Genomic DNA, 19,683 nt, shown 5'->3' on the forward strand with positions numbered 1-19,683 from the left:
TACCAAGTACAAGGTAGTTAGCTATTGTACATCATCACAGACAATACCCCAAATTACTATATAACATCCTGTACAAAAAGGTACCATAGGATTACAATGGCAGTACCATGGTACAGGATGGTACTTTGGGTACAGGTGAACTATAAACAGCTCTGGCAAGTAATTTTTTTTTTCTCCAATTATGTGTGTGATCCATTATGAACATTTTTGGGACCATCTTTCGTCATTTTGTTAATTTTGTTACTATTGATTTAGGTACAGGATTCGGTACCATGGTAACCCTTATCAGATGGTAGTCCTATGGTACCATGAAGGTAATAAATTCCATGATACTGTCGAATTTACTGTAGGACAGTCCCATTGTTTTAATGGTAATACAATGGTACTTTTTTGTAAGGGAAATTCAACCACAGCGGATGGATTCTATTTACTCAACTTACAAGATCACTTTAACACAGGGTTTTCTTAGATGATTCTTTTTTAATGGATGCTTGGGTGTGAAATAAAACAAGTATGGTGGTTATCTTTTTAAATGCATATTGCAAAATAAATGGTAAGAAAAAAGAAAAGAAAAGCAGTATATAGATTTTAGATACAATAACCATAATCAGTACATGCAGGGTGGTGCTCTGCTGTAACATTAGGGTGGGGTTGTGTTGTAGATATCATCTTAAATCCGATTCACTGAACTACAATACTGGATGTGTTCCACATAGTGAATTTACTGTAGCATCTTTCAAATTACAAAAAAGGGCAGTTGACAATCAAATGATCCAGGTGGATTAGCATCATTTCAGTGCAGAAAATCATACCATACCTGGGATATAAAAGATAGTGTGCCATCTATCAACCCGAGGGAGACCCAATTATATATTCCTTCTTACTCAGTCCCCAAGACTGTATAGCATTCAGTCAATGACTCAGAAAAGTAACTTTCACTGTTCTACACACTTGTAAAAATTCTTAAAGCTTATATATTTAATACTATAAATCAAATAAATAATGCATGCTCTTTGATAACGTATTGATTTTCATCTACAACTTCAAAAACACTCAGATTAGTAAGTAATACTATATGAGAATTCATTTTTTTTTGATAATTTATAATTTTACAAAAAATAAAATATATTGCCTCTTATTAGCTAATTTTAACATTATTAGTTTCCCCCTTTAATTGTGCTAAGATTATTATTATTATTATTATTATTATTATTATTATTATTATTATTATTATTATTATTATTATCATCTTACCAGGATATGGAAATAAACCAAATACAACACTATGGATCACCTGCTCCATCCTGGTCCTGATGCTATGGTCTGATTGAAGTTAGACAATTCTAGTGATTAGCTAGTAGAAAACAGCAGCAACGTTTCACTTAAGTTTAAAATATATGAACCAGAAAGTCTTGAAAAGACTGGATTATGAAACCTTGGTTTGCACTCCTTTAAAATATTAGATTTGGAAGTCAATAAAAAGTATGCTTATATATTTTTATATTAATTACATTTTACACATCACAAATGATCTCCTCTCCTACAGCGGCTTCTGCTGGGAAAAGATAAGGAATATTGATGTGTGAGGTTCCCCAATGCTAACTCCTGATGAGTCCTATTAATTGGTCAGCAGCACATCAAGCAGGCTAAGCTGGCCACAGTTCAATCTCCAGGATGCTACTGCTACCCACAAAGCAAAGGACAGCCAGAAGTCACTGAGACCTGCTGCATCTCTAGACAGCATTAACATTCATGTTTTAGCCAGTTTGGATACAAATAAAACTCAGCTGTATTTAAAATTACACAACTGGACTTGGGACATGTGATGCAATCTGTTAATAAATAATATAAACATTCTAAAAATTTTCAATATTTGACAAAGGTGCTGACAAGAGGTATTTTATAACGAAGACATTGAAGATTACAACATCCCATCTGAACTTATCCAGTGTATTCTTTAAGATGTATTGGTTCTGATAAGATGCTATTCAGCTGTTGACAGCAGTTTGAAACATTGTACTAATGGAAATGTCCATGTGTGCCCACATATAGAACCTTGTAACAAAATGCAGCTTGCATTATGGGTTTACAATGTGTCTTTGGAAGGCCAATCTTCTGAGAGAGGAATAGTAGCAGTAAGAGGAGAGAAATGTGGCTATATTTGAAAGGTCAGAGGCACTGGGATATGTTTTTAGAAAACAAAATCGGGAAATCTTATCTTATACTTCAACACAAGTTAATAGATACAGCACAGATATACATCATGAATTATAAAATAAATGCCCAAGAGTGACTTGGTGAAGTGATTCGGTTTTTTCAGTACTAAACTGTTCATCAACACACAAATGGACATTGTATATGACAATAGCAATGACTGATAATATGCGATATACGAGGTCTGCTGGAGATCTATTATTGGGATCATTAAGGACCGTTCATCTCTTGTTTGAAACATAAATCCATAGGGCTTCATTTGGCTTCACTCCATGTTCACTGCCTTCCATCCAGTTAAAATTCAGAACACTGAAGCTAGCTGATGCCACACAAAAGTAATCTTGTAAATTAAATAACTTGGCTTTGCAAAGATTTCAAGACTTAAAAGTCTACCAGCAGACCAGAATGAACACACTGTTCAAAGTGCCATCTACAATCAATCCAGCAAAGTGCTTGTGCTTGTGCTTATCAGATCTCTGTTTCTGGTGTCACATCATTCTTTAGGACCAGGGAAGTTTCCACAAGATTCTTTGTCAGAAAGTTTGGATTCAGCTCTACAGTAATTGCGGCCATTGGAACACCAATCTCTTTATATAGTGTTATATATTTGCAAACACACACACACATTGTACATGCATACTGACTCACCCCGTCAGGTCTGCCATCTGACGCTGTGACAATCAGAATGTATCGATCTGTACTCTCTCTGTCCAAGGGCTTTCCTAGGACAAGAAGTCCAGCACTATGAAGAACAGCATAACAAAACAAGTTAATGAAGACCGATACTGAAACTTAAGATTTTAGTAGCATTTGAGAAGAAACTAATATTTTTATTTTATTTACATCTGATACATACAATATCAAACATCTGTTTAACACTAGAACCGCCACGGCAGTCATTTTGACGGGTTTGGATTTAAAATGTAAACGAATCTGCGTTTGTGAATGCAATGCGGTTGTCCTTTTTTGTTTTTCTTAAACGAACAACCGCATTGCATTGACAGTACGCAGATTCATTTACATTTTAAATCTCATTAATCCCGCGGCGGTTCTAGTGTTAACGGTTTTCATTTTGTTTCGTGCTGTATCATCAGTCAAGTACATTAGACAGTGAACCATGCAGTAATAATCCCTTTCAAGTTTCTGATTTTAATAAAGGGCAAAGTTGTCTATATAAAAATAATAATAATAAAACGCTTCAATTTTAAGCTTAAATAAATACTGAAACCTCATTGAGCATTGTTAGATTTAGGATTTACTTGAGCATTAACCTTCAGACTAGGGGGACCTTTTGTAGAGTCATTTTTCCATTAAGTTGGTTTTCTGACATTCACATTAGGTTCTAATTTAAATATATTTCTTTACCCCTATAATCACCCACTGGATATCAGTAACTTTGCACAACGTGACTTCTTATACCAGGGAATTAAATTAAGTAAAATACCTTCTTGGGATGTACCGGTATGTTCCTAAGATTCCTATTACTTTAAAATGTATCCACTTATGTTAAATGAAGCTAATCAACTTTATAAAATGCTTTTTCTTACCACTTAATAGCACTAGAAATATAATCACTGGTAACCCTTTTCTTCTACTTAATCACTTTCAATCAAATGGTCTGGCTGCAATCAGACAATGTGAATTATAGCATGAGAACCAGGATGTAGCAGTATCCATTGCAATGTATTTCAGCATGTATTGAATAATGTAAAAAAAAAAAAAAAAAAGTCTATTTATAATGTTAATACAGCTTATACGAGGTAAGCACAACTTTGGTTACCATTTATATAACTTTTGTTGAACAAACATAAAATGACAAACATCTGTTTTTTAGTTATATAGATTGTGCTTCAGACCCTCGCCAATTACTTTAAAACCTCAATTGTAAACACTATAAAAGTCTAGATGACAAATATTTTTACTAAAAGTTTTGAAAAGTTTGCCTTTTGGCCAAAGTTTTTCTTAGAATACGGTAATATTTGAGGCACAGAATATGAGAATTTTGTGCTGGCAAGGAAACAATATCTGCCTTTGTCACTTAAAAGGTGTGTCATAATAATGACAGAAGACAACAACGTTTATCTTTGATGTATATTTTAGAGCTGATAAATGGCATCTTTAGGCATGTATTATTTTACAGACGTCAAGCTTTTTTTTTTATTTTTATTTACATATTGTTAACTGACACACAAATCTTCAAAAAATGGAGATAATAATGGTGTGTTTCTGTGACAAAACAATGATTACTGTATTCCTCCACTGGCAAATCTCTTTCCATCCTGTCTTGACTGCATTGACTCAAACGTTGATTAAAAAACAGCATATAGCATTGTCTGTCACTCCTCTTTAGAAAGAACTAAATGCCAGCTATTTGTCTTCCCATTTCTCTCAAGCCATTTTTCATGATTATTTGTTTGATTAAAACTCATCTGAGGCCTCTCTACTGTATGATTTTCCCAGCTGCAGAACAATGAACCAATGGCATCTCTTTCAGTCTTCATCTGACAAACACTCTCGACCACAGACTTTAAAATAGGATTTTTTTTTTTCCCAGGAACACCAGTAATTACCACAAGTTTAAGATATTATGCTTTTCTCTATGCTTTTAAACCAATGATGGTTTTTGGACTGAGTAACACTACCATTACATTAAATCAATTCTGATTCCTAAGGGTATTTTTACTTAGTTATTTTTCAAATATTAATAATAGAAAAAAAAATGATAAACATGTTCAGTCAGAAACACTTTTAAGCCAAACATAAAAAAAACATCAGTTATAAACTCTGGGTGGTTAGCAGTACAGTACTTGTAAGAACCTGTATTTTGTGATTTGCAGTTGCTAATTGTTGACTTTGACCTTTTTTTTTTTTTTTTTTTTTTTTTTTTACAAACTCTTGGTGAAAAAACAAACCAATGAGAAAATGTTGTTTGTTTAATGTTTTTTTTTTATTTATTACTTCTTAATAATGCAATACATCTACTAAGGATAGTTTAATCTCAATTATCAAGCCAGTAAGCATCAGCACTGACAGCCACGATAGCTAAACTACCATTTGTGGGTATTTAATTAACACAGTTTAAGCAGACCACCAAAGAGTTCATGTACTGTGAAAAAATATTAATGCGAATTGAATGTTTCCAGTTCTCTTAAATCTATTCTTGACATTTCTCTGATCTTCTCAATTTCAAGGCACTAGTCGGATTCTGACCTCTATTATCCAAGATCAGAGGTAATATAAACTGTTTCTCTGAAGAACAGGCTCCACAAAGATAGTTAGCATCAAAACCATCCGGGCTGGTTCATGCTAGCGGCTGAGGATATTGATGTCTCTTATCTAGGCATGCATTCCATTAGAGGATTGACAATTATATGTCAGCTTAGAAATGGATACAGCAACTATTCGGTTGGCAGCAAGCCTTTTTGGATTAAACTAAAAAAATAAAAAATAAAGAAGAAAATAAATAAATAAAGCAAAGGCTACATTTAAACACACAGTTGACTTAATAGTCCTGCTTTTTTCATCTTCACATCTGCTAATTAGCATTGATTATAATGCTAATTCCCCTTCTCTGTCTCCTGACATCTGTCCATTTTAATAAGGTTGTTTTATTTGTGTTTTGCAATAAGATTGACTTTCCTTAAAAGATATGCCTAAAAACAACTGACAGATAAGCATTTGACTTTTGAATCAGGGTTCTTGCTTTACCAGTCTTTCATTACTTTTTTCTTACAACAAACTGTTTTGTTTTACTGAATGAGAAATTCCCACAAATTCCCAGGTACAGTCCCATACACAAATGGAACAGTTAGCAGCCTAATAAGGTTAATTTAATGTTATTTTACCTGGCAGTTGCTTCCATTATAAGCCCTACTCTATGTACTCTTTCTAATTAAGGACTTGCAGAAAGTATTACTATGACCTGTATTAACCAGTGGGGTTACAAAACTGTTCAGCTACTTATAATAACAGACATGGTTTGAAAAGCACCCAATGAAATAATTTAACAGTCACAGGAAAAATGCAGTTAAAGTACAGAATGCAAATCCAAATAACATTGTCAGGTATCATTACCTAAACATTTCTATAGTTAAAAACAATAGAAATGATTTAGAGATTGAATCTGCGACAGTTATGATAATTGATTAATCACTTGGCTTACTATAGTATCTACCTTTTATTTTATTCAAGGGCAGTACATTCAAATGAATCATTACTGAGAATGTACAGCAGACATTAACTTACTTTTGTGTGAGGTTAAACACGTGCTGAGGATCACCATTTTGGATACGATAAGTTATAGGATCACCTTCACGGTCCGTGGCCTTGAGGAAGAAAAAGATAATCAATGAATGAATACTGCATTTAACAAAAAAAACCCATTCTGCTAGGTAGTTATTTTATTCATGCACTTACATTTTCCCATTGTACGTATATATATACACACCCACCCCTCGTTATATCGCCCCTCGCTATACTGCGGATTCGAATATATCGCGGTCCTGGAGTTGGCTCCCAATTTTAACTGTCTAACTGTGTATGCCTTAGCTGCAATATCCATAGGCACTTAGAATTACTGTTTGTTTTATTTCGTACTGCACATCACAAACAACATTATACAAAACAATTAAAAACAAAGCATTAATATCATACTGTTATCATATACACACGTATTGCACAATAACACAAAGCAAATTAAATATCTACTTGCTGAAGCGTTTTTTATTTTAGCCAACAAGGTGTTCATGTGTGGCAGCAATGCACTAGCAAAAGCCACAAGGCAGTGACGTCAGCTCCCTAGCAACAAGCCTCCTATTTTTTGTTGGAAATTGATTCTTTCAATGCAGCGGATTTGTGCATTTGAGAAAGAAAAGGAAGACTCATGAAATTAATTGGAGACTGAAGTTGATGAGAAGTAATTACCCTCCACTGTACAAATTAAAATGGTGTGCTGCTTTTTATACGAAAAATGAGAAAAAGCAGGGTGCGTAGAGGATTTATACTGGACCCTGATGCACCCGATAAAACGAGGGAGTGGTTGTACAGTATTTATTTGTTAGCCTATTTGTTTTTCTATGGGTCTCTCGCTATATCGCGGCCCTCGATATATAGAGGATTTATATTGGACCCCGCCACCCGCGATATATCGAGTGGATGGTGTATATATACCTGAAAGACCTTGCAAATGGTCTGGAAGATTACCAAGTACACCCCTTTAGTGCTTTATTAAATGAGGTATAAATCATTTTCATTTAACTACGTTTGTGTTTTTATAAATTTGTGTTCAGTGGTGCCCAATTATTTATTCTCTGTGATGAACCCGAAGACGTGTGTGCCTGTGGTGATGGAGTGGGAATGGTTTAAGCGGTGGATCTGTTATGGTTTGCTAGCTATTATCAGGCAATATGTTCAGCATAGCCAAGGAATCTCCAAAAAATTACACTTACATTTCACAACTTCACAAAGTACAGAATATTGTGCTTCTAATTAAAGTTTATAATGTGATACTATTAGATATCATTAGTCTGTTCAGCCAATCAAACATGCCTGGCAGGGACAACAACTATGTGCGCATTACCTGCAACCAATCCTATTAGTGTTACGACTGTACAGCACCTCAAGAGTTAAGGGCTGCATTGTGAAACCTGAAACTGCTACAGCAGCTATTGTTATGAATTATTTTACAACTGAGCAGGGATTAAATCAAAATGATGTAGCTGCCATGAGAATTATAATGTATAACTATGATTTAATTCAGACCTGGGTTACAAATCTCTTAGAAATATTTCAAATTATGTAATTTGAAGCATCATTTAGAAAGAAATCAAGTATTAGCATAACATGTCTTTAAAATCTTAGATGAAGAACAGCATCTATCTTTGTGAGAAAAAAAAAATGTTCACCAGCTTCTGACAGTTTTTGCCTTGTAAATGTGTGATGGCTGAATTTGAGCTCCTAATATTACATAGTTGTCTCATGGTTTACAATGAGGCTAGTCGTTAGACATTAAAGTTACATTTTGGAAGGGGAACAGCAATATGAAAACTCCATCTTCATAGCAGTGGGGAGCTGGGAACTATCTTATAGCAAGTAGTCAGAAATAAATAAGTCATGAATATAGGTTAAAAACAGAAGCAATGTACTGCCACTTCAGGGCTGCATATCTTTGCTCTTCAGGTGAAACCCACAGCAGGCTTTACAGTATTTCACGGGGAGAGAGCCGGGGCTGGAGTGAAAGGTTGTTACTTGGAGAGGTAGTTTGAGGATTGGCCTCAGGGGATAGGATAGGAAAAGAAAGAGGTTCACGACCGGCGGGAGCCTTCTTGGCCAGAGGAGAGGGTGCGGCCTCGAAGGCAGGCTATTCAGCGGCCACGGGAACCAGAAAACACATGAGATAGATTCGCTCAGCGGAGCCCACGACAGGCTCTGCGGAGCGGCAGTCGTGTAGGAGGAATAGGATCTTGCGCTGAAGAACCTGGAATGATAGAATAGGGAGCTGGAAATAGAGCCCAGTCTCAATTTGATTAAAATTAAGAGCAGGAGCTGCTAAAGGATAGAGTGTGTGGCCGGGGGTCCCCTCTGACTCACACAGTGAGAACCCCCCCCCCCCCCTCGGTGGCCATAGAGGTCGGGGAAGTGAGCCTCACTTACCCCCAAAGGTTGGACCCCCGGCTCCCCGCATAACCCCACACCCGTGGGACCCCACCCCACCCCCCCACTAGCGCCCTAGGCTCTTAATTAGATGCTGATTGATGTTGGCTTTTGCTGCTGAGATGGCTGCTCCAATTCTAAAGGAGTGAGGAGTGTAGAACTGAGGAAAAAGGCCTGCTTTGGAGAGAGGCAAGGGGAGTTGAGAACCAATGTCTTGTAAACTACTGCACTGGAGGAGCTGGTGAACAGTGGATCCATCAGAAGGAAAGGCTTCTTGCTGTAGATGTATGTAGACATGGAGGTGTAGGGACATAATGGATAATTAATCTTCAAGAGCTGTATAAATTGACCCTGACGAAGTTGATCTGTCTTAGAGATGCGGAGCATAATTAGGAAATGAGAATCTGGAACTAAAGAGATGCTGTTGGAACTGATGCCGAGAGAAGGGAAGCAGGAAAGGGATAGGACTGTATATTCGGAGCATCTGAGGAATCCAAAGAAAGTAGTTAAGCACATGACTTCCATGAGGAGATCGTCAAAGGGGTTGAAACAGCAAGATGGGGAAGTAGGAGGGGAGCTCTTAGATATGCCACAGAGCGTCAGGCAGATTGCTAGAATGGCCAGAAGAATCGAAGAGGACATGGACAGGTGTAGAATGTCTCTTGCGTGGACGATAAAGGCTAGGATCCAGTCTTAATTAAATGGAACTGCCTGAATTTTGTTTTTTGTGCAGAATGAGAAGAAAGAAGACCAGTCTGTAGAGTAGGATGATCTTGTTGATGGAGCTAGAGCAGCAGACATGTACTTTCTAGAAGACTGAAGAAGGCTGAAGACAGGAGCTCACAGGAATACTATGTGCTGGTATTGTGGAACTTGGAGAGGTGCTGGAGATGCTGTGGGAACCAACTGCTGAAATCTGGCGATCCGTAGGCGAGAAAGAGCATCAGCTGCATTATGTGAACCGGGAATTTAATGGGATTGAATGAAGAAATTAAAAGACACTGAAATCCAAATGAGGTGACGTAGTAACTGCATTATAAGGGGAGAGGAAGATCTTCCTTTATTGATGATATGGACTGTAGATTTATTGTCGCTAAAGAATGTGATAGATTTTCTTGACCATTGGTGGCCCCAGATGTAAGCAGCTGCAATGTTGAGATACAGTTCCAGAAGAGCTGTAGCTTTGAGGTGGGAAGAAATATTCTGTATTTCAGGGGCACATTCGTTAGAGAACCATTCAGTCCCTAGGTAACCCCTGAATCCTAAGAATGAAGCGCCAGTAAAGAAATTCAAATCATGAGGAGCTGAAATCAGGTATAAGGACAGGCCGTTCCAGTGACGAATTAAAGTAGCCCACATCCTAATATCCTTTCTTGCTTTGTTGAGAGCAGATCTGTAACAGTGTGCAGTGGACTATCACCTGCAGTGTGCTGTGGCCTGCTGTAGAGAGCAGAGATCTGCTGAAGTGAGTGAAAAGAAACTCATTGTGAGACATGAGCAAATTTAAGCTGCACAAAGTGCCTCCTTGGAATTGCAGGCGGTTGTTGCACAATTGCCTGCTAACCAGAATTTTGATAGGATGTCGATGTTGGTCTTTAAGTGTTAAGGTGAAAGATGAGGCTGCTTTCAGGAGAGATGTAGAATGCATTGCTGTGAGGCCACTGCAAAACCTATTGATCAAGAGCAATCTGTAAGTGTATTGTCCATTGCAAGGTAGGATGCTGGTTTAACTGAAACGCTGATAAATCGAAGGACATTTTTTTTTAACCTGACTGGCAGCTCACATCGAATGAAATAATAACCTGATTTGAAAATACATGACTTTCGCAGTGAAATGACCAGCTAAAAGATAGAACTTGTGGTATTATACTGCCAACTGGACGTTATGATTAGAATAAAACCGTTGTCTTTAAAACATGCTGCAGGGTAGAATAGATTTGATTATTGTGATCAATAGTCCATGTGATTGGAATGTTTATCCTAAATGCTCTGATGCTGTATCATGCCAACACCTTAAATATGGCGATCTTAATATTGCGGCAAATCTGTGTAGAGAATGACGGTGGATTGTATTTGGACAGAGGAAAGTAGAATGGGCTGTGGATGTACAGAGTCCGCAGGCGTTGGCTCACAAACCGCTGAAAATGCGGTTAAAAGAGGTCTAAAATCAGGGTAAACGATAGACAAAATGGTTATCTGCTGATAAGATGGTGGCGGCTTTAGCGGAGTATGCTTTATGGTACTCGTAGAACATAGTACCCCCGTATCTAACCGAGAACTCCACGGTGTAGAATAAAGTATTGGTCCAACTCTAGATGGCGGTGTGGAAGTTAATGTCTCGTGACTTGAGTGTAACATTGATATCTTTACCTTTAATTATTTATTTTCTGATGTTAGGAGAGCGTGTGACGCCTGATTGAAATCACAGGCGGCTCGTCAGTACAGGCAAGTGAGTCATGGTCTGCTGAGCGTCGTCTGTCTGACTATCTATGAAGACATTTTGCATATTCTTTATATATTTATTATTAATTAAAAAAATATAGTAAATAGATATTTTAGGACAGTTAATTATGTATATAAATAAGTTAACATAGGGCCACGAGACGCGCCTGCAGTTGATTTAAATGTCATGAATTCGGCGAGTTGAACTTACTCTCTCCAGTTGTGAACACGCAGTGGCATTAAGCTGGAAGATTGTGCAATACTGAGGCACAAACCTCACAGTGCCTCATGAAATTGCCTGGTTACCACGCAATTTAGCACTCCCAGTAGTCGCTCAATGAGGGCGTTGCTGTGGTAACCATGGCCTGTGAGGCACCAGTGGAAAGTTGCAGCGCAGCAGTGTCGTTGGAGTTTATGCTTTTTTTTTTAAGCAATGGTTTGTTTTGAAAGTGATGTTTTGGGAGTAGGCTTCACGTAATACATTACAAAGCACAAAACTAGAATGAGAACACAGCTGGGGTTCTCGCGTTGAACTGGGAATTGAAACCAAATTAATGTCCTTACCCATTATGATTTTTTTTGTTTCGGCTGCTGAACGTAAGTAGCAGTGAATTGCTAAACCAGGAACTCACATGGGGAACAGACACAAGCGAGATGATGGACAGATCTACTGCGGATGCGGGCGTTGAGGGAGCAGAGGCTGCAATGGCGTCTAGACGAGAGTGTAACAGAATTGTGTGATTCTGTTATCGAATGACCAGGTGGGGAGGGAAACTACTGCTGCTTTAACACTGAACTGCTACGGAGGAGAACATATCTTTACGAAAATAGCTTTCAGAATGTCGTTGATGTACCAATCTTTAAAGAAAAGTCGTGGAGGGGCGCCTGCTTGTAGTTGTTTGCAGGCGGAGGAAAAAACAAACAAAGCTTTGCAATAGATAAGGGCAAGGCGATTGCTGCAGACAGGAATGCTGATGCCTTTGTCGAACAGAGCTTTAAAAAGTTTGGCGAAGGGATGATCTTTATGGAGACACAGCGGAGGTTGAATAATGGAGTGGCGCTTTGAATGGCGTGGCTGGAGATTAGATAGTTGCAGGCTTAACTGGTGATGCGGTTAGGAAAATTGTTCTAAATCATCGGAGTTGGACGAGAGAACGAGAAGACGAAGTTTAGACATTAGTGAAGAGAGAAAGTTTAAGCATGTTTGACAGAGTCTGAGCGATTGCTAGAAAGCGAAAACACTAGATGAGAAAACACTGAAAACGCTAGACAGCGAGCTGTGTGAGATTCAGACTTAAATAGGAAATAGGAGAAGATTTACAGGGAAAGCAGGGTGGAGCCCCGAAATAAGCCTATAGGATATCACATGGTGAACACCTCTGTCTTGGAACATCAAGTCACACAGTTTCATGCATATTGGTTGTTCATTACTGCCCTTTACCTGCAAGTTCAGTAAAATGGCTCCAGTTCTCATGGCCTCACTGACTTCAAGGCTGTACATGAACTGTGGGAATCTCGGGGGGCTCTGATTGTTTGGTGGTAGCACCTCAACATAGACAGTAGTTATGGAGCTCCTGTAATTAGAAGGATGTACAAGAAATGAAGATAAATATGTTAAGTAAACAAGTAAACTTGAGTTAATTAACATCTACCAGATGTAAAGGGAATGGGGAGCTTTAAAATAATTCATTATCAAGAATTGAAGCAAGCCTTGGATTAGGTTTATATTGTACACAGTAACTAGAATAGAAGACATGTTGATTCTGAAATAGGTGCATAATAAGGAAACAACATGTTAAACAAAATAACTGCAGTAACTACTGCAGATTACAAAACCTTGGGATCCCAGCCTACCATGAACTGTAATGATTACACTAACACACACCACTATTCCCACTATTCAGGATTTAAAAGATACAGTAAAAAGGTTTAATTGTTCTCGGTTTCTCTAGCCTGAACTTAAGCTTCAGGGCACTGGAATTTTGCCTGAAGAGTGAAGACGACAAGAGTACTTTTCATAATAAGATGCAATCATAAAGTATTGTAACAGCAGTTGGGGATTTAAGTGAATTTAAGCACACTCTTCTTTATTTGAACTGAGTGTTATCTGGGTTTGGATATGTTTGAGTGTACAGTAAAGCCAACACAAACCTACCCAGCTGTAGTAAAAACACTTTATCGCTATCCTCTATACCACTCAGTCGCTATCTGTAGAATCTGACTTTAATAAGCAAGTAATTATTTACCTGCTGCTTGTCATCTGTTTCTCCCTGTTATCAAGGTGTACCAAAACAAAACAAAACAAACAATCTTGTTTGCAGTCTAGCTCCATGTGTGGTCTGCATATTTCGCTGTGAATGTTGCATCTTCTCTGTCTATCTCATCTAAACTAAGCACAAAATGAATTTGCAATATAGACATCACTCCCTTGATGACTCAGATCAGAGGACACCTGATTATTTTATTAATGGTTTACTAATCATGTAAGTGACAATCACTTTGAAATTACCAGACAGCACCGGCTCATTCTGCTGAATGCCATTGACATGATAATTCCCAAACATCTGCAGACGCAATCAGACATTCATCTTTATGGCTATAGCCAGATAGTTCTTTAATAAAATAAGATGTGTTTCCAAATTTGTAAATTATTATTATTATTATTATTATTTTATATAAATGGGTACCTAAAATGACATCTGATCACATGCTTATTTGGAATTATTTGCAGATGACACTTTGTGACATGTGAATTAGAAGAGCAGTACATATCAATGTTGTGACAGTAAGCTAGTTTAGGGTCAATTTCTGATTCAAACCCAAAACAGGTCTGCCCTGGATCGATTCTAAGGGAAAAGTAACAAGGTTTCCAGGGGCTCTTACTTGAATAAAAAATGACTAGCCTACGAAACCCATCACATCCTATTACACTCCACATGTAGTTAATTTATTTACCTCCTCTGAGAAACAGGTGCGTTGTCTGATGCTTTGACAGTAAGGGCATAAGAGCGCCCGACAATCAAACTGACACCAGGAGCCACTGTGATCAGGCCGGTCCTGTTATTAATGATGAAATCTCCTTGCGCTCCAACCAGAATTTCATAGGTGATTTGCCCATTCAGACCTTCATCAGCATCCAAAGCTGTGAGCTGTAATTCAGAGAACAAAAATGATCTTTTAATTATTTTTTTTGTTTCAAGAATGTAACACAACTGATAAAAACAGAGAATAACATTGAAGTTTAAATGCAAAAGCAAAGCAATTTACATTTAAATCCATTAAAAAAATCAGGCCAAAAGTGGGTTGTATTTTAATTATCACAAAGGTGGTGGATCTGAAGTAACACCACTGCTCTGTAATTCTAATTAATCCTGCTAAATACAACCTAAATACAAAGCAAACCAGTCAGCGCAAGCTTGAAAGTTTTAGGACAGTGGGGTGAAGATTTACCATGGTTACGCTCATTAAAATAGAGCTCACTGTTTCACACTTTTTACATTACATACATTTTATAGGACACAAAGTTGCTGTATTGGGGAATTTCAGTGTGTAATAAAGTGCAAATACTTGAAGAAAACTGCAACTATGCACATAAAACAGTTTTGTCTAAGCAAGCAAACAATAAAGTACGTATGGCCAAGCAAGATAAAGGCACTCAAAGATTCAAAATGTGCAGCTTCATCCCAGAACACAATCAATCTGGGTTTACTTGAAATACAATGTGTCATCTTTCAGGCACCTCACACAGTCACAGGTAAAGCAAAACAGATGCTTCCTTTGCAAGTGCAATCTTGCTTTAGCTGTGGCAGGTTGAAATTACTACAGCATTGGGAGACCCTGAAAGCCAGAGTGATTATGGTCTTGATGGTAAAACTTCAATGTAATTAAAATCATAATCACATGTACCTGTCTCCATGTTTTTACCACTCTGAGAGAAGAGTTAACTAAATATGAGAACATCTTGTTCTGAAATTTGGGACAAACTTGTCATCTTAAAGAGTTAATAGATAATGAGTTTTATGAATATAGGCCACAGCCAAAGCATCTGTTCAGCAAGCTCACCTTTTATATCCCAGTGGATTGAGCACTTTTTTTTCAAGTTGTACTTGAATAACAATAAAACATTTAAACATGAAACACTTTGATGGATGGATTAGAATTGAGTTTTTCTTTTACAGCCTGGAGTACAAAGTGAACCTTTAAAATCCAATCTACATGCAACAATAATTTAAATAATAAATAATGACTAAAAGACATATTTAAAAATATATAATTCAATGAACTCTTACATGCTTATAAAAAAGAAAGAAATAAAACCTTTAGCTGAACTTGGGGTAATTTGGTCAAGCAATAATACCTCTTTTCTTTTTTCTCAATCTTTAGAAGTGAAGTTTTTGCCCTACTACTGTATGTCAAAGTGAAGTGCCTATTATATCCTATCACATGGTTTTATGATGTCTGGGAAATGAGAGATGGCTAGGATCAAAGCTTATCTTGTTCATAAAATCAGTAAGTCTTCTTCAGATCCAAATTAAAATTGTTAATAGAATTTATAACGATATCAATGGTAGAATGGGTCTCTGTTCTTAAGTCAGCTAAACCTCAACCTTTCATATCTTTCTTTTGTCTCAGCAGGCCTGAGCAACTGGCTGAGCTCATGCCCAGACTATGGAATGACATTCACCCCTGACAAACATACCAATTCAGAACAGGTGAATTAAAATAGCCAAGGCTAAAACAATTAGAGATTGATACATTAGAAAAGGCTAATGTCTTTAAAAGGGAACCACACCGCAGGATTGGAAAGCTGTTATTATTTTAAGTAAGTGGATTGTTTGCAAAAAGAACCACTATGGTATTGATTACCCGTAACACAGTCTCTCCCGGTTGCATGTCTGTGTAAACATTTACACTGTAGGAGATGTTGGAGAAGGCTGGAGTGTTATCGTTGGCATCGATCACCAGGATATTAACTGTGACTGGAGTACTTTCCTGGACTCCATCAGAGGCTATCATCTTTAGGGAGAAAATGAAGAAACCCATTAGTTCAAACAGACTGTACCACCCTTTCGAAACCAAGCATACGCTAAGGTGCTACTCACTCCCTCAAAGGCAATACATATAGAATACTGTATCACAGATAAATAGCTTGAAGCTGCTTCAGCAAACCTCTTTTTTTCTGATTGGAAAACTAATACCGAAAAAGGCACTCTCATTTAGAATCTCTCCTAAAACTGAAGAACAAAGCCAACTGCTGTATATAAAATGTACTAAGTAACAGGAATGTACAGTGTTTGCTTATGCTTTTTTTTAAATAGTATAAATTTGTACAATATCTAACCATACACAAAAAATGCATTCATCAGTAAGCACAGTACATTACTGGCTCTGTTCACATAGTGTTAACTCCTGACTCAATTATAATTTTTTTATTTTTATTTTGATGACAGTCTAGAAAATTGTACACCAACCTTTAAAACATATTCTTCAAATAACTTTCAAGTTAAAGCTACATGTATCTGATGTGTTGCCTCCTATAAGAAACTCATACCAGTATGTCCCAGGTAGTCCTCCTTTCTCTACGTAACCTAACACTGCTGCCACTCAACCACATTCCCCAATCTGCTTATCAACCCAGGTTGATGGCAGTGGTCTGTTTCACTTGTAAGAACCCCCCCCCCCCCACAAAAAAAAAAAAACCTAGATCATTGACTTCTGTCTGACACAGATCTGTTGTGATAGCATGATTCTTCCCCATACAGTTATCCCCTGTAGACTACTTTTGCATCAAATATGGAAGCAATTATATCTTAACTATCGCTTCATTGAGCAATGCACTTTAGGCAGATATGACTTGATTTCTTTTGACTTAACACACTGTCCCTTAAGTACAGGACTCCCTCCTTCAGCACTACCACAGATGTAAGGCTTTGAACCCTTCCCTCCCAGAACGGCAAATCTTACAAGTATCATCTGCAAAAAAACACTTCCTCTTCATAAACAAACCTTAATGCATGTAACCCCCCTGACAACATTTACTTGTTAAAACTGTGATATTAACGCATGGGGGGATTCAATAAAAATTTAAAAAATCAACTTTGCAGATTCCCTGATGTATGGTGAAAAAATCAATCAATAATTCCAGAGGCGTGGGACATGTATTTTTTAAATCAAGGACTCATTTGAGAGTAATTGGCAGTCAGTAAATGACTGGAGACTGAGTCTGTAAGTTTGATTGAACAGCAGCACAGATCTGGGAAATAACATGAGTCATACAGCTACACAGTATTTGACGGATTCTTAAGCTTTACCAAGACCAAAAAATAATATCGGAACTGTAAGATAAATTAACATTAAAATGCACTTTATTTGCATTTACTGTATATGGAACATGCAGTATTTATACCATTGGCTTACAGTATTTAGACCATGTATTTTTTGTCTTTATCTATATACTGCTTGGTAGCTTTTTAAGTATTAATGGGCTTTTGCTGTTTTCCAACAATATATACAATTGTAATCAAGCACGACTCCCCTACCCTTCTAAAAGGCAGTCAGCCTGTATTCAGATCCAGAATTTGTATTTGAAACTGAGTGAACCCCAGCTGGATATCAAAGACTTGACAGCACTAACTTTGTTGTACTGTAACATTTTATTGTTTTTTTCAAGCCTGTCATGGAAAAGTGTTGACACTCTCCTGACTTTTTAATGCAACATGCTCTAATTCATATTGATATTATCTCAATTTAGGTTTTCAATTAGTTTTCAATTATGAAGACAAATACGTCAAACAAATACAAAACATATTTTTTTATCTTCTTTTCTTAATTAATTGTATTGTTTAGAACTATAACATTTTAGAGTAAGGCTGTAAACTGAAACAAATGAGCAATTATATTTACATTCTTTTTCTTCATAATTATAGATTCAGATGTTGAGAAGAGTTTTCACATTTCATACTGTTGTGAGCAGAAATATAACTTGTGAGAAAAAATAAAAACAAAATGTAAGTCTTGGCTATTATTACCCCTTTAAAACTGACAGCAGTTTCCTACTGAGAAACAATCCAACTTATCCGCATGATGAAACTGCTTTAAGAAGTAGAAGCTGTCACTCAGAGAGCGCCGATATATCCCCTTTCTCCTATCGAGTGTCTCACTGTGAAGAAATATGTCACTAAGCCCTTAACTGGCAAGTGTGCCTGTTTTACTGTTTTAATCAATTTCTGACAATGAGTTGCAGAAATGCAGGACAGATACAGACTGCTTAGAATGTTAACTCCAGGCAGGGTCTGGAAGGATGGATGGATGAAAGGGGGAGGTAGAGATTCACATTTGCGGATTCAGTAAACAGGAGAAACACTGCATTTATAACCATAGCATTTGATTACACAATTGTTTCATAGAGGTCTGCAGAAGATTTCAGTTTGGATTTCCCTGGATTTCCCTTAAAGGGAAACAATGGCTTGGTTAACATACAGTTTAGAAACTCTAAATTCTCTCTCCATTGTCGAGAGATTGTGATGTAGCACACATATATCACACACATTCCTAATTCTTTTCACACTATAAGTTATAAAAAAATACTGAAGCTACTATGAAGCAAAAAAAAAAAAGTAGCCCTTTGCAAAATAATAATAACAATAACATAGTCTTATGTAGCATCTTTCATGGGTACAGAGCAAGAAAAAAAATAAAGTCACCCCAAAATGAATTAAATTAGCATAGCTGGGAATTCGTGCCAGTGGCCTCCTATATTATTGCTGGGGGGTTTAGCAACCGTGTCTAGAGTTGAAGTGAAATCGCTTAAACCTGATTCGTAGAAAAAGATTGGTTTCACAATAATGAAAACATGAAAAACAAAACAAAAAAAAAACCTGTTGGTTCTACTGGCAAAAGCCTTGCACTGTCCCTCTGGAATTCCGATTCCAGTATTTATTATTATTTTTATTATTAGTAGTATTATTATGTTACCATTTTGTAGTGGGGAATGTGGGTGAGTAGGGTTGCCTATTGTAGATTTATTACCAGTATTTTGAAAATGTACTCTACTAAACATTTTAACTGGATATTTTTTATATCATTAACGTTAAGTGCTGGATTTTAGTTTTGTTTGTAGACAACCTCAAGGATCATAATTGATGAAGCTACCCTTCTGTAGGGAACCTTGTATATATTATATGTAGATAAATATATATGCAACCAAAAAATATTCAGCAAATAATGCATGGATAGTGCAAAGCACTCTCTTATGGAATGTTAGTATTTTTTGGTATTTGTGCAACGCTATGTCTGGTATTGTTTTGTTTCCCTGCCTATTTTAATTTAATACTTTGGTGGCCAAGTGAGGCAGGCTGCACTTGCGATTCTTTAACA

General features: G+C 37.0%; 1 protein-coding gene across 1 annotated transcript in view; it reads right to left on the reverse strand.

Moving 5' to 3' along the window:
- LOC117415686 (protocadherin-15-like) overlaps positions 1-19,683 on the reverse strand; it is a 217,910-nt gene that overhangs the window by 64,135 nt on the left and 134,092 nt on the right. Inside the window, exons 14-18 of the mRNA XM_059026442.1 lie at positions 16,174-16,323; positions 14,263-14,456; positions 12,749-12,881; positions 6,460-6,539; positions 2,863-2,956 (exon numbers count right to left, since the gene is read on the reverse strand). Of these exons, the coding sequence (XP_058882425.1) occupies positions 2,863-2,956; positions 6,460-6,539; positions 12,749-12,881; positions 14,263-14,456; positions 16,174-16,323 (651 nt within the window). The remainder of the gene's footprint in view (positions 1-2,862; positions 2,957-6,459; positions 6,540-12,748; positions 12,882-14,262; positions 14,457-16,173; positions 16,324-19,683) is intronic.

The sequence above is a fragment of the Acipenser ruthenus genome, chromosome 7, assembly GCF_902713425.1.
Source record: "Acipenser ruthenus chromosome 7, fAciRut3.2 maternal haplotype, whole genome shotgun sequence".
Lineage (NCBI taxonomy): Eukaryota > Metazoa > Chordata > Actinopteri > Acipenseriformes > Acipenseridae > Acipenser > Acipenser ruthenus.